At 36.5% G+C, this 14241-nt stretch overlaps 3 protein-coding genes, 1 long non-coding RNA gene and 1 pseudogene across 4 annotated transcripts; 2 read left to right on the forward strand and 3 right to left on the reverse strand.

Moving 5' to 3' along the window:
• Window positions 1–747: 747 nt before the first annotated feature.
• Window positions 748–5979, reverse strand: LOC143595740 (uncharacterized). The gene is made up of 7 exons (XM_077074685.1): window positions 5674–5979; window positions 1877–1969; window positions 1638–1782; window positions 1447–1557; window positions 1235–1317; window positions 1066–1123; window positions 748–953 (listed from the first exon to the last, which is right to left on the reverse strand). Exons 1-7 carry the CDS (start codon window positions 5977–5979, stop codon window positions 874–876), a joined length of 876 nt encoding a protein of 291 aa, XP_076930800.1. The 3' UTR covers window positions 748–873.
• LOC143595739 (uncharacterized) lies at window positions 3000–3594 on the forward strand. Its single transcript, XR_013146575.1, has 3 exons — window positions 3000–3100; window positions 3385–3434; window positions 3531–3594. It is a non-coding gene; the product is annotated as an uncharacterized LOC143595739 (long non-coding RNA).
• Window positions 5980–8211: 2232 nt separating the features above from the next.
• Window positions 8212–9274, forward strand: LOC143595741 (protein HAIKU1-like). The gene has a single exon (XM_077074686.1). It carries the CDS (start codon window positions 8269–8271, stop codon window positions 9229–9231), a length of 963 nt encoding a protein of 320 aa, XP_076930801.1. The 5' UTR covers window positions 8212–8268; the 3' UTR covers window positions 9232–9274.
• A 1052-nt stretch (window positions 9275–10326) lies between these two features.
• LOC143595742 (mitochondrial carnitine/acylcarnitine carrier-like protein) lies at window positions 10327–12292 on the reverse strand. Its single transcript, XM_077074687.1, has 2 exons — window positions 11901–12292; window positions 10327–10996 (listed from the first exon to the last, which is right to left on the reverse strand). The coding sequence occupies exons 1-2, from the start codon at window positions 12290–12292 to the stop codon at window positions 10477–10479; spliced, it is 912 nt and encodes a 303-aa protein (XP_076930802.1). The 3' UTR covers window positions 10327–10476.
• Window positions 12293–13445: 1153 nt separating this feature from the next.
• Window positions 13446–13586, reverse strand: LOC143595744 (U4 spliceosomal RNA; annotated as a pseudogene).
• Between the last annotated feature and the right edge of the window lie 655 nt (window positions 13587–14241).

The raw sequence follows: 14241 nt of genomic DNA on the forward strand, positions 1-14241 counted from the left end.
CTACTTGACCCTAAGATTATCCGTAATCTGCCGGGGTCACTTAGTGTTTCTTCACTAATCCTCACCGTAGATAAAACATATAGCCTTATGTGTAATATTTTTATGTATATATAATCGTATATAAATTAAAAATCTATAAATTAGGTTATTTCTTAATTATTATTGTAAGGTTTAGATCTTTCAAAACGTGTGTTTAGAGGGCATTTTGAGCTCATATGGCGTCCTTGGACGTATTTGGGTGCCTCATCTGCATACAAGGATGGGCTCACGTGTATATTTGCAAGTTCAACTTCTAAGAACGTGTAAGGGACATCTAGTCACTTCAAACAAATTAGGCTCACGATTGACGAAATGGGACAAGTCGTGTATGGGGAGGGCAGAATTGGAATTTCACGAGAAGGTGCACTAAGGACGGTGCATTTATATTTTAAGTGTTCGATAACAAAGTGGACGAAGAAAGAGGAAGACGGGTAATGAATGAACGGTTTTCTAGCCCTATACAAGTTGCACCAAGATCATTTGTCAACTTTGTTGCAACCCTTATCACCAATGACACATTTAAAGAAATAAACCTATATTAACTTGTTTTAATTCTTATACGAATTATCATGTATAACTACTTTATAGCTTCTATAAGTTAGTAGTTAGGACTTACCCATTAAAAAAAGAACAAAACCGGCATCTTTCATAATCTACTCAAAAGAATAACTTTAAATAGTTGTAGGCTTCCTTCCAAATGGCATATAAACACACAATACTCTCAATAACCACATAATAGCCCTAATAATCTCGACAAATTATAGGTGATATAATCATGAAATGCCATCTATTAATCTAGCATTACCATTACACTTACACTATGTAGAAACATGTTCATATGATCTTGTGTTTACGCTCCAATGCATTAGTGATCCTTGTAATGCAGTATGCTGCACTCAACGGATACCCAGAAACTGCAAAAAGTACACGGTTTGTAATAAGAATACAACTACCAAAATAAGTCACGTATCAAAGAATTAAATATGCGTACACTATGCATTAAATACTCGTGTAGAATAAACTCACTTGAAATAAAATCCTCTATGTAGTCGCTTTCGATTTTCCCATGAGCCATTGCACCAACCTGATCCACATATAAGTTAAAATAATGTTTACTAAACTAGCAATTGACTTTTTGAGCTCAAAACATAAGTTAAAATAAAATAAATACAGCACTACTAACTTTAATACTTACCACAAAAACAAGAGTTGCATCATTGTCCAATGTAACCACATAGTCATGCATATCAACCAACTTTTCTGAGCTATGCGAAAACCCTGTTCCACAAAATAATAATATATTTGTAAGTCTTTAACTCTTTGAGCCTTTCATTTAAGTCATGTTTACAGCTCGGCTAAAAATCCGGTCCGAGCTGAGTTGGCTAAGTTTAAGGCATGATTACAAACCTATCTTGCGAGAGTTGACCGGGAGATACTGAGTTACAGGATTCTTTATCACACGCAAAAGCTTTTCCCGTTTCCCAACCGCAGAAATACTTAGTTTTTGAAGTAATTGCACTGGAAATAATCAAAATGTAAAGACAGTCAAGGATGTAACAAAAATTTAGTTAGGTTTCAACCAATGAAATTAAACTTACGCATGATTCCAGCAAAACGTTTAAACGTCCTTGGAATACGAACGTGAGGCTTGATTTCAATAAGCACACCTTTCTCGGTTCTTACATACAAAGCTTTTAATTTACCCGCTTTATTCAACGGGCTATCCAAGATGTTTAATATTGCCTGCACCAACCAAATAACATGCCCAAAGGAATTCTACTTAATATGACAAATAAATCAAAAAAATAATACTTTTAATGTTTTTAATTACTATTACCTGATGAGAAATATCAGGCCTGTATTCAGCAGGGTTCCTGTTATTTTTCTTCAAAAAATTGGCATGATCCTCAGAATTCAGCAATTGATAACTCTGAACAAGCATACATACAAAAAAACACATTATTAATTAACCATGAAAATATTTGAATTGTTATGATCAAATACAAACAGCTTTTAACATGAGAAGTGTAAGAAGCATTAGAGTAATTATGTCAATAATAAAGTACTTATTATAACGTTACAGTGTTGAATTAGAGTTTTAACAATTACCCTAGTTCATTATTACGTAGTTTAAACTATAGGCATAAACTAGCGGAGCCTGAACTCAACCTCGGCTCGTTTTGACTTGCAATAGCTCAAACTCGGCTCATGAGTCGTTTTTTCAAGCTCATACTCAGCTCACTTATTATTCATTAACTAATTATATAATATATTGTTCCCCCTAAACAAAACTGTCTTTTTGAATGATCATGACCGTATAAAGTCCCTAACTTTCAATCTCCACCGGAAAAAACCTTCTAGAAGGGGAGGTTTTAGTGTCTCTCTCCTCCTCACCCACTCCACCGATTCCCTCTTTCTCTAACTCCCCCTATAATAAATCTCACTTATCAAACACCCCTTTTATTTCCAATCAAAAATCTGACTTGAAAATTCTAATTCAAACGCGATTCTCCGGTAATCTGCCGATCGCTTCCATCAGTTGAGTTTGCAGCGTTCCTAATGAAGAGAACGAACACATTCGTGGTTGGCCTTCTCGAACTGGTATTATTAATTTAGTCAATCTATATTAATTACTTTTATTAAGATCAATAGTCCTGATTTTTTGAAATTTAGTGATTCCTGTTGTGCTGCCACAAGTTATTCAGTTGATGTCACAATGAACTGCGTACTGTCACATTAATGGTAAATCGGGCACTGTCATTAGCTTTTCTACTACACATGCTGCATGATCATATGAAACTGATTATTTCATGTCTTCCGAAAATCACCTCCAAACATTCCCCAAAGTTCAGATGCATGTGTTATTTGCTTCGGGGGTGGTTTGGTATGCTTCAAGTGGGAATAATCATCAACCAGCTTTGAAGAATTTGGTAAAACTAATAATGATTTCTTATATGTATCTGTTGTTGCAGGAATTTAGTTTCACCCTTTTAAGCTTCAGCCACAACAAACAACTGTTTGATGAAATGCTTGAACCGAAACTTACTTCAACGAATCTATGGTATTGTTTCAAATCTGCAAAATTTCAACCGACTGATTTTAATTTTGTAATTGATTTTAGGCATTAGAGATGTTTTGAAGTTTACTCTCACTTTCCCCATCACATGGTAAATAATTTATGCCCATCAAGGATATAACTATTTATTCAATTTCCAACATTAATGATTCACATATGTTTCTATTTCAGGCTTATCACTAGCAATTATTTGATTATTAGTGCATTTAACATATATATGAATAGAACTTTGCACTTCACATATTTAAACGCGTTAAACATATTTGCAGGACTACCGTATGAAAAGAAAACCTACCCAATACTTGAGTTATCAACAAAGGTACCACCAGAATAATTTATTTGAGACTTAATTTGTTGATTAGTCATTTATTTATTTTTTTGCTTCTCTTTTTTTCATGTTAATTTGATAACGAAGGTACCACTGGAAATAAGAAAATGCCACTTCACGTTTGAATGATATTCGAAAAAGTCGCATTGAGCCTCCAAAATGGTTGACTCGGCTTTGCTTGCCTCCTTGGAGAAGGCATCATTAGGACAGACTTGAGTCAAAATATTCTTAGTATTATTTCCCCCCTACGTTAATGTTGTTTCCTTCACCTGCTTGGTTGATTTAGTATTCTGACACAGCTGTGGCGCTGTGCTTCTTTCTTGGCAACTGGTGGAGTGGCTAAAATTCATCAAGGCACACTTAGTGGTAACAGCCCAGTAACAGGTAAACTTTTTGTTTCATTAACAGGTAAAAGAAAGTTTTTTTTTGTTATTGTGTCAAATTTAACCCGATCACGGGTAAATTTTTGCTTCTTCAACGGATTAAAAGAAAAACTCTTTTTGTCGGTCACATTCAACCCGGTAACGGGTCAACTTTTTGTTCATTAACGGGTAATTACAAGTTTTCATTATCGGTCCAAATTGATTTGGTAGCGGGTCAAATTTTGTTTCATTAACAGGTAAAAAAGGGTTTTTATTATCTGTTCAATTTTAACCCGGTCAAGAGTCAAGTTTTAGTTTTGTTAATGGATTGAAAAAGGTTTTTATTGTTGGGTCACATGTAACCTGGTAACGGGTCAACTTTTTGTTGTTTCATTAACGGGTAAAGAAACGGTTTTAATTAACATGTCAAATTTAACCCTGTCATGGGTCAAATTTTTGTTTCATTAACGGTTTAAAAAATGTTTCTATTGTTGGGTCACATTGCCCGGTAACGTTACCAGCTGTGGCAAAACTTAAAACAGGAAGCATACATGGTTGCATTAGAACTTTGCTGAAAAATGCCTCCAGGTTATTAATTCTTTATTTTGGCACCTATTGCTAAATTGCTAACTCTAACTTGATATACGTAAAGCATCGTAGAAAACTGATACACGTTAGGAGTGAGTATATGTGCACTGCAACTTCTACAAACTGGTGGTGTTGGTTGTGGTGGCGAGGAAGTTGTGCAAGTGGCAAAAGTGGTGGTGCTACCGGCGGTAGCGACAGGGGTGTTGCTGGAGCTGGTGGTGGCGTTGGCGGTGATGGGGGCAGAGGTAGGTGGTGCTCGCACTAGTATTGGCAGTGACGGGTAGGTGATGGCTACATTTGATGGTGTGGGAGGTGTTGGTCCAATTGGACTCGAATTAAGTTGGAAAGTTTTATGTAAGTGTATTTTACCCCAATCAACCCATTCTTGAAAGAATGAGTTATGATTCCCACCCTTAGTATGCATGAATGTATGTAGGTCTGCACAATTGTTGTTCTGATTTTAACTGCGTTGTATTTCTTTTAATAAAGTTGGTTATCCTTTCACTCATAAGATAATGAGTTGTACTTTTATTTTAAACAAACAATGTTTTCATTTAAAGTTTGTAGAAAGTTACTTTGTTATTATGACATTAAACTACCCGTCCACCGGACGGGTATAAAACTAGTTTACATATGTTTTTAATTACTTTTATATATTTTGAGAAAAACCTTAATCGAGCCTAAGCTTGGCTTGAGCTCATGTAGCACCTTAAACGACCCAAAACTCGATTCGAGCTCAGTTGTGCAATGTGAAATTAATACACAGAATTTAAAAAAGGTAAAACTTAAAAACACACAAGACTTGTTAAGGCTCGATGAGCCTAAACAAGCTTCCCATACAGGGTCAAGGGCTGGCTTGATACCTAAACAAGCTTCATTTGAAGCTCGGGCTTGGCTCAAGCTTGAAAAAGCTCGGCTCGCTCCGAGCTCTTTATTTATACAAACTCGAGTAGCTCATGAGCTGCTCGACCCGTTTGCACTTTGCATACTTATTTAAAACCTGGCTCGAGCTCGGTTTTGCAATGTGAAATTCATACATAGAAGCCAAAAGAGGTCAAACTTAAAAATGAGCTTTCTATACTAGGCTCGAGCGCATACTCCATAACTAAATGATCTTTATTCGAGCCCGAGCTCGAGCTCATATGATCTTGAGTAGCTCACAAGCTGCTTTGCACATTGCATCCTTATTTTAAACTATAGGGTAATGATAAATTAATAATTACTCTAATATTAGCACAATTACACTAATCAGTTTCTTTAACCAAAATGAGAAAACTAACCTTGCCAACTTTAGCAACCTCCAAAGAAGCTTTCTCAAGAATAAAAATAACACCTTGACTATTCTTATCATTGCCATTACCATCCCCTTGATTCAAATTAACTGGTATTCCGGCAAGTTCTTCAGCAGCAGCTTCTGCTATGTCTTCATCTGATTCTGTAACCACACTCTTCAGTTTCTTCTTCTGGGTACCACCATTATCTTCTTTTGATTCTTCAACAAACCCTTGATTCTCTTCTTCTTTGTCGTATCGTTCGGTTTTGTTCTTCTTCCTCTTTCGACCCTTGACTGCGTACGGTCGAACCATTGTATTGAATGTGTGGTGGTGGCGGCTGGTTTGATTTGTGGTTCGAGTGAGAGAGGTGTTGTTGATGAATGATGATTTGATGGGATTATATACCCTCAAGTTTGTGTTAGTGTTTTTTTATTTGCACGAAGCTTTTTTTCATTTTAAGGGATGAACCTTGCTTTTTTTTATGCAGTACTATAAATTTTGTTGTTTTTCGTTTGAAATTTTTTATAGGTATTTCAAATTTACCTATTTTCGATCAAAAATTTTAATCCCCTTTCTGTTGTTTATGAATTTTTTAAATACATTTTGAGTCTGGTCCACCCGGCGTTCTTGCCCAAATTGCGCCACTGCGAGCCGATAGAGTTGATGGGGTTCGAGCTTTATGTTTAAGATTGCGAAAGAGTTTAAATGCTAATGGAGGTTGAGTTCAAGCTCTTTTAAGTTAATTGACCTTAGACTTATATTTGAATCAACTGAATTCGTTTACGCGCTGATTTATCATGGAATTGCACAATCTCGCTTTTCGTATGTGAAACCAAAACAAAGATATATTGACATATTGTACGAAGTTTGTCGCTTTGCACATGCATAGTTAAAAGTTACCGAACTTAATAAAATTTAGGTACTTGTTGTGGAAGTGTTTAAATAACTAACATGTTTATCCTTGAGATTGAACAACATATGGCGAAAAGACGTAGTAAAAGTATTTTCGTTAATGAATTTTTTTTCATAATGTAAGATTATAACTCGTATTTTGAGGTGTTAATAATTATAAGATGATGCTCATGTTAAGATAAAAGATAAACATGACAATCACAACAACACATGTTTGCATATCATTTATATGTATATAATGTATATGAATGTATTGTAATAATCAACATTTATTGTTTGTTATAAAGAATTAGATGCTCGGCTATGTGACATACATGTTTTATGATTTGATCATTGAAGTATGAGAACATATGCTACTCATTGTTAACTCATAGAAAAACAAAGATTGCCCTTAGACCTGATACACGTTTATACAGTTTAAAAAATATCTTCAACAACCTTAACTCTCTCTCCTTTATTCCCCCCCCCCCCCCCCCACACACATTTTAACAATTGTCTAGAAAGAAACAGAAAGCTAGCATGGACGAGTTCACACCATTAATTGGATGACTTGAACACATACGTTGTTGGTTCACACAATCTCTTCCTCTTTTGATAATAGCAGATCAAAACTTCAGGAGGCTGGTAGGATCGAAAACTCCCATGAAATGAAAATGACGAGCGACGTGCCTCATTTGTTCACAGTGTATTGATTGTGCTTCACGAACACATGGTTCCAAAGTTCACAATAGATCAGAACTTAGGATGGAGGCCTAGAGTGGATCTTAAAAAGCTTGATCTTTAATCTATGTGTTCATGAGGGGAGTGTTCATGTGTCGTTATGTCATTAGCAATTTAGCATATACATAGTATCAAGAGCATGTTTGGGATTGAGTTTGAAAAATACTTATTGGTGTTTTCAAAAAGCCAATAAGTTAAAATATGTTTGACAATCACAAAAATCTTTTCTATTTTAGCTATTTGAAATGGTTAAAAAGCAGTTTTCCATGTAATGGATGATTCCATTCCATTGAGCAACCAAACACCACTTTTTCATTCCCACGTAATGAATCATTCAATTCTTACCGTCATTCCTGCATACCAAACGCTACCCTAATTTTTAATATGACTTTTTAAAAAAAACAATAAACCAATAAATATGTTTCAAAATCAAACACAAACATGCTACAAAACTAGTAGCTCTAAAGTTTAGAAAAATAAAAAAAATTGTGGAAAATTTTGTCTAAGCATCTAGAACCATATGTGCTGTCACACAATCAGCCAAGTTGGCAATAGCCATCATCACCCCAATAACCTAATCCAACTCTCTTAATTTACATAAAATTCTTCTACCTTTTTGTCTAGTCTAATTCATCCATCCGTTGACCCCCAATTCCAACCGTATAATTGCTTTCACAGAAGAAAGATTCAAACTTCACCCAATTTTTCAACCTCAATTCATTATTACCCCCAGTTTCCCACTGTAAAACTGCTCACAAAACCCTAATTTACCTCAGATACAAAGGGTTTTGCTTGGTTCAATTCGACTCGCAGGTGTGTTCGTTATTAGCTTGGTATTGCTTCTTGGGTTTGATTTAATTGTTTCTGTATTGAATTTGGTTTAATTGAATTGAGATTGTTAGAATTATGGTTAGGGTTAGGGTTCTTGATTTGGGGATTTGAATAAAGGTTGGATCTTTATATCAAGAAATGGATAATTCTGATTATTCAAGAAACAGGGGTAATGATTATTTGGGTGTGAATAAAATTGGGAAAAATATAAGAAAGAGTCCTGTGCATCAGCCCAGTTTTGCAAATCCAGCTAGACAACCTCCTCAGCCTCAAGTGTATAATATTAACAAGAATGATTTTCAAAGCATTGTTCAACAGCTTACCGGTTCGCCTTCGCGCCATTCGCAAGAACCGGTTACTAGACCGCCTCTGAACGCGGCTAGACCGCCGAGTATGCGGATGCAGCGGAGTCGGCCGTCGCCGTTGACCCCGTTAAATGTCGCCCGACCCCGAATGCCCGCTGTTCACCATGCCCCACCGCAACAGCATATGCCCGTTGCCCGCCCGGTAAATAATAATAATAGTATTCTTGCTAGGCCTCCGCCTCCCTATCATGGTCAACCACGGGCTCCACCGGGTGGTGGTGATCATACCGGGTGGTCAAACACGGCTGAGTCGCCTATCTCGGCTTATATGCGGTACCTTCAACATTCGATAGTTGATCCCGCTCAAGGTCAAAGTCAAATGCAAGGACAACATCAGCAGCAATCGTCCGGATTGCTTCCTTACCCACTTGTGCCGCCACTTCCATCACCTCGGAAGAATGGTAGTGGTCCGCCTCAGCCGCCACTTCCATCACAGAGAATGAACGGGCCGCCACTGCCGCCGCCTTTACCGTCACCGACTTCACAGTTTCTTCTGCCATCACCGTCCGGTTACTTAAACTTATTATCGCCTCGATCACCATACCCGTTACTTTCTCCTGGATATCAGAATCCACCACCATCAACACCAAATTTTTCATTTTCGCCCATGACTCAACACGGAGCGTTTGGGCCTGGGCCTGGGCCTGGGCCTGGACCTCAACCTCCACCTTCTCCTGGTATGGGCTTTCCGTCTCCAGGGTTTTTCTCGATTTTAAGCCCAAGATGGAGGGATTAGATGGATAATAGAAGAAATGGCAAATATGCTAACTTTGTATGAATTCATGTTTGCAGCAGGGTAATTTGGCTGTAAGACAGTCTCTTGTATTTATTTTTGTTTTTATGTTTACTTCTGTTTAATATATATTATATAGTTGGTAACAGTAATCATCTGTTTATTTCTTGAACAACATTTATATTAGGTGGTGGTTCACCAGAATCAGCATTGACTTGTTGTTTAGGTCGGTCTGGTTTTGTATTAGTCAAATTGTCGCGCATAGATTTTCTTTTCGGTATGTTGATGTGTTGCAAGGCATGCTTAATTGTTTATGGTTATTGAGACTGTTTCTTTATGCGAATCCTAGTGATTCATACGTTTTAGTGATCACATTCAACTCGACTGTATGAGGCGATTTGGATTATATTTTCTTTTTGGTTGAAATAAGGAAATAGGTGGCTCTTTCTACCAAAGGTTATGGAACTGGTCAATCTAGGCATGGCATTTTGTTAATAACTTGATATAATCTGAATGGGTTGAAATGGTCTCTTGTTATGAAAAAGAGATTGAAGGAAATGTTAAAACCTGAAACTCTTAACCTAATTGCATATGCATTTGAGGAGTCCAACGGATTATGCATAGTCATGTTATGATTTTAGGATCAATCAATGTAGTTTATACAAGGCTTGGTTTTGCAATCAAAAGGGGTTAGCGTTGCCGCTTGTTGCCCGTTTGTCTTCTATTATGAAGTAAAAGAATATATATTTTCTATATAAGTCTTTCCATTAACCATCTGATAAAATTTTGAATCCAATGCGCATTTGTAAACATGTAAAGAGGATACATGTCCCCTTTTACGGCGTTTCGCATTGCGCTAATCGTAATGCTTAGAGCAGGTTTGATGAGTAAAACTTCCAACTAAGAAATGCTTGTGATGGGATGCTATTGGCTAAGAAGAGGATGTCATAGCCATCCAATGATTATGAACATCAACCACTACATAATTTATTGATTTGAAATTAAAATTTATCAAAATGTTTGTTAACTACTTAACTACAACCACATAGTTGAGGAAGATAGCATGTTCAAGACATGCAAATTAATAAAAATCACCAATTTCAAATTGAAGAAAAACAAAGCAAAATCCATGTAACACATAAGTCACAAATCATTTCAAAATTCTATTTGTTAAAAGAAGATTAAAGGGCCCCTGAAGCAACAAATGAAACTACTCTTTTGAGTAAATATAAGAATCCCCCTTGAAGATCAACCCAAGCTCGACCGCACAAGTTCATAAGCTAAAAAGCAAGCCGCATTAGCCGGGACGCTTCTCCCCATCGCGGGCCCAAAACCTTTATATAACCCTCCAACCCCCTCAATTTTAAGAATCTTTTTAAACGCATCAACTGAACCCGAATACTTAGGGTTTGTATAATCATCAACCTGGATCGCGCTCTTGATAACATCAGTAGGATAAACGGAAGCCCAGAATGCACCACCAGCCAAACCCCCGGCTATCATCAATGAACCACGGTCCAGACCAGAAGTATCGGTCCCACCAGCAAAATACTGCTTCAGGGTCTCATAAACACCAAACATGGCTGCATTCCCTGGCACTTCACGGGCCATTGTGGGAACTAGTCCTTTAAACAGACCTCTAACACCTCCTTCTGACCTCAACACTTGCTTAGCCACATCCATTGGACCACCATACTTCACTGCAGCAGTTATTGTTGCCTCTGGACCGCCGGCTACTACACCAGCTAGTGCACTTTGCGCCTGCAATCTGCGTTTTGGAAATGATTGTGTGATTTTGAATACTCAAAATTTGTAATCATGTATTTCAAATTCATGAGTCAATATGACTTAGGGTGTGTATGACACCAAAATAACCGATCTGTAACTGAAATAACCGAACCCGACACAAAATGGACAGTTTTGCTTTATATTTTTTTCCTTATTTATTTATATATTTCTTTTCTAAAACCGAATTTACCATTCTGTTTCGGTTTTGCATTTACCAGAAACCGAAAAACTGATACATAACCAAACCAAAATAACTGAACCCAGCCCAAAACCAACGGTTTGGTTTTATGATTTTTTTTTTCATTTCAAAAAACCAAATTTATGGTTTCGTTTTTGGTTTTGCATGTATCGGAGACTAAAAAAACCGAACGAACCCAAAACCCTTGGTTTGATTTTATGTTTCTTTTTTCAAAACCGAACTCATTTGGTATCGGTTTTACATGTACCAAAAACCAAAAAAACTGACTTTCGTTAATTGAATTTTGTAATTTTTATTTTTGAATGTTAAGTAATTTATAAAGATTAATAAATGGTGTAACCCAAAGATTTCAGGCTGAAATGTTTACCATTCAACTAATTATCAAGTTGCAAAAAAATTAGACAGTTTCAGGCTTAAATTCATCATTCTGGGCCTTTTCTTTTTCGGCCCAAAAATTTCAAGCTCAAATTTGTATAAAAATTAACTGATAAATATGAATTAAGTGATAAATAAATGAGTCGAGCCTGAGCTTTAAAAAAAGAGCTCGAAACAAGCTGAGATAGGGCTTGGCGCGGTTCGTTTACCCCCTAGCTTTAGCCCAAAATTGCCCCACGCATACCCCTAATTTGACTTTAGAGTCGATATTTGGCATAAAGAAAGTAATTATGAAAAAAAAGGTACTAACCTGCACTTGATTAACTCAGTTGGGGTGGCCAAAAGGGCAACCGCGACTCCAGCACCGGCTCCAGCAACCACCTGCTGGTTCACAGTTAAGGGCACACCAGGTGCAGACCTCAAAAGTGCTTCCATTTGACCCCTAACTGTAAACAAAACAGCATTTAGGGCTGCCACAGTAGCAAGAGGGGCCCCCATGCCTTTATATAGACCCCGTGGACCTTCAGCTGCTAGGGTTTGTTTAACAGCATCTATTGCACCGGCATATCTAGGGAGTTGGCCCGGTGGAGGGACCGGTTGACTTTGGAGTTTGACCTTTATTGTATCAAAAGGGTGCCCAACTATCAACTGTGCAGCCCCTCCTATTGTTCCGGCGGTTAGGTCCTTTGCTACTTCTCCCATCTGCAAGTTCATTACAAAACCATAAGACTTCACATTCGACTTCTAACGGTCAAACAGACCACTTGTAAATGTTAAAACCGATAAAAAAACTGTTCCATTTTACGCAAGAAAAATGATAGATACATTAAAAGATCAGAACTTTGTTCCACTACCGACATTTAAAAGTTGAGAAACAAAATAATCATTTATTAATTTGGAATGTATATGAAGCTGACAAGTTTAATCATTACAACCAAAAATGCAGTTTTCTTTGAAACAGAGGCAACACAATATTTTGATTAGGAGATGGATAAAACCGAAGAAACCAATCCAAAACTGAAAAAAACGAACCAAAACAAAAATCGAACTTACGGTTGGGTTTTGGTTTTGCATGTAATAAAAATCGTAATGACCAAACCAAATTTACTAATTTTCAATCTTTATTTCTAGTTATTTAAAACAATTTAAATAATAATACAATAATCAATTAGTTAGCAGTTAACAAAACGATGAATCCAAACCGAAGCGCGAACACCCTTAATTTGGATTTTGGTGAGCAAAGACACTCCCAATTACTTGTAATTCCATAATAATTTCATTTGAAAGCATTAATCAAACAGATTTAAAATAGTAACTGAATCCACCATACCTTTGCAGACTAGAATAGTAGATGAATCCAACAAAGACGGAGGAGCAACTAAAACTAATAATCGATGATCTGAAATAGAAAGATGAAATCAACATCGGTGGATTAAATAAATAAATTTAAAGAGAGTCAAAACATGACAGCGATTAATCTAATCTCACCAAACCCCCGATCACAGAAAAATGAAAGCAAATAATCATTACCTAATTAGTTATGGGCTATTGATTGATGGGATTCAATGCATATATGTATGTATCTGAAAATGGACAAAATTGAGCTAGGGTTTGTTTGTTGAACTGAACTGAAATGAAATGATAGTGTAACTGAATCAATAATAATAATATTTGCTGTAATGTAATGGAGGATCAAGTCAACAAAGCTGCAAAAAGGGCTCCCCATCTCATTCTCACACTTTGGGCCGAATAATTATATTTTATTATACTATTTAGGGTCGGTTACTCTTTGAAAATTTGATTCATTAGTTTTATTATTCTTGTCCGTTAAAGCAAGTCCCACTTTAGTACCCTTGAAAAGGGAGTCCTTCCAGAAATTCTCGATGGCTAAGGAGACCCAAAGCCAAAGAGGGGGTTTGGAAATAGTTTTCAACCAGCAATTGACGCGCGTCGGTTATTACCTCATTAGCTGCGTCATTGCCCCAAGCGCAAAGATACTTTAGCTCTTCCCCGACCCCTCCTTTTATACGCCACAATCTCTGCTTTCTTTCTTCCCTACCCTTATGTGGGATATAGTTGAAGGCCATAAAGTTTAACTTCTCAGTCTTCGTGTTTCTATCCAAACTTCTAAACATTCTCTTCTATCATGAGTAGAAAACATCATAAAACTTGCTGCCATTCAATGACGATATCTTTTTATAGGTCCTGCCATGTATGTATGATCAAACTTAAACCTTTTCAATTTGTAAGTCTTGTTATATATTTAGACATGTTTTGCAATTTTGTATTTTTTGTAGATTAGAACACTCAAAACATATGATCAAAAGACGACCATCATGAATCAGAATTCCCCAGCAGCATAGCTCATTTGTCTCTCGTTACAAGCATAAACATGTGTACATAAGATGAATACGCCGCCTTAACATTTTTCGTAGACCTACAGCGAACTTTAAGCAGTTGTTAGCCTAATGCAACTATGCAAGCATCCCCAATTATTAAATTCATCCCCAATTATCAAAATTTAAGTGTTTTTAACATATTTAAAAAGAAACAAAATAAACAAAATTTAAGTGTCTTAGAAATATTTAGAAATTTAAAATTAAGTTTTTAAAAATATTTATAAACTTATATTTTAAAACCCTAAAACTATT

The sequence above is a fragment of the Bidens hawaiensis genome, unplaced genomic scaffold, assembly GCF_021521415.1.
Source record: "Bidens hawaiensis isolate Kalapana, Puna unplaced genomic scaffold, B.hawaiensis_p1.1 tig00045498_1, whole genome shotgun sequence".
NCBI classification, from domain to species: Eukaryota; Viridiplantae; Streptophyta; class Magnoliopsida; order Asterales; family Asteraceae; genus Bidens; species Bidens hawaiensis.

Excerpts from the sequence above, each read along its gene's own strand:
- LOC143595742 (XM_077074687.1), bottom strand. The coding sequence starts at position 12,292 with ATGGGAGAAGTAGCAAAGGACCTAACCGCCGGAACAATAGGAGGGGCT. Across the intron at positions 10,997-11,900 it reads ACTGAGTTAATCAAGTGCAG|ATTGCAGGCGCAAAGTGCAC; the intron begins GTTAGTACCTTT and ends TCCAAAACGCAG.
- LOC143595740 (XM_077074685.1), bottom strand. The coding sequence starts at position 5,979 with ATGGTTCGACCGTACGCAGTCAAGGGTCGAAAGAGGAAGAAGAACAAA. Across the intron at positions 1,970-5,673 it reads AGGTTGCTAAAGTTGGCAAG|AGTTATCAATTGCTGAATTC; the intron begins GTTAGTTTTCTC and ends ATGCTTGTTCAG. Across the intron at positions 954-1,065 it reads CATAGAGGATTTTATTTCAA|TTTCTGGGTATCCGTTGAGT; the intron begins GTGAGTTTATTC and ends TACTTTTTGCAG.
- LOC143595741 (XM_077074686.1), top strand. The coding sequence starts at position 8,269 with ATGGATAATTCTGATTATTCAAGAAACAGGGGTAATGATTATTTGGGT.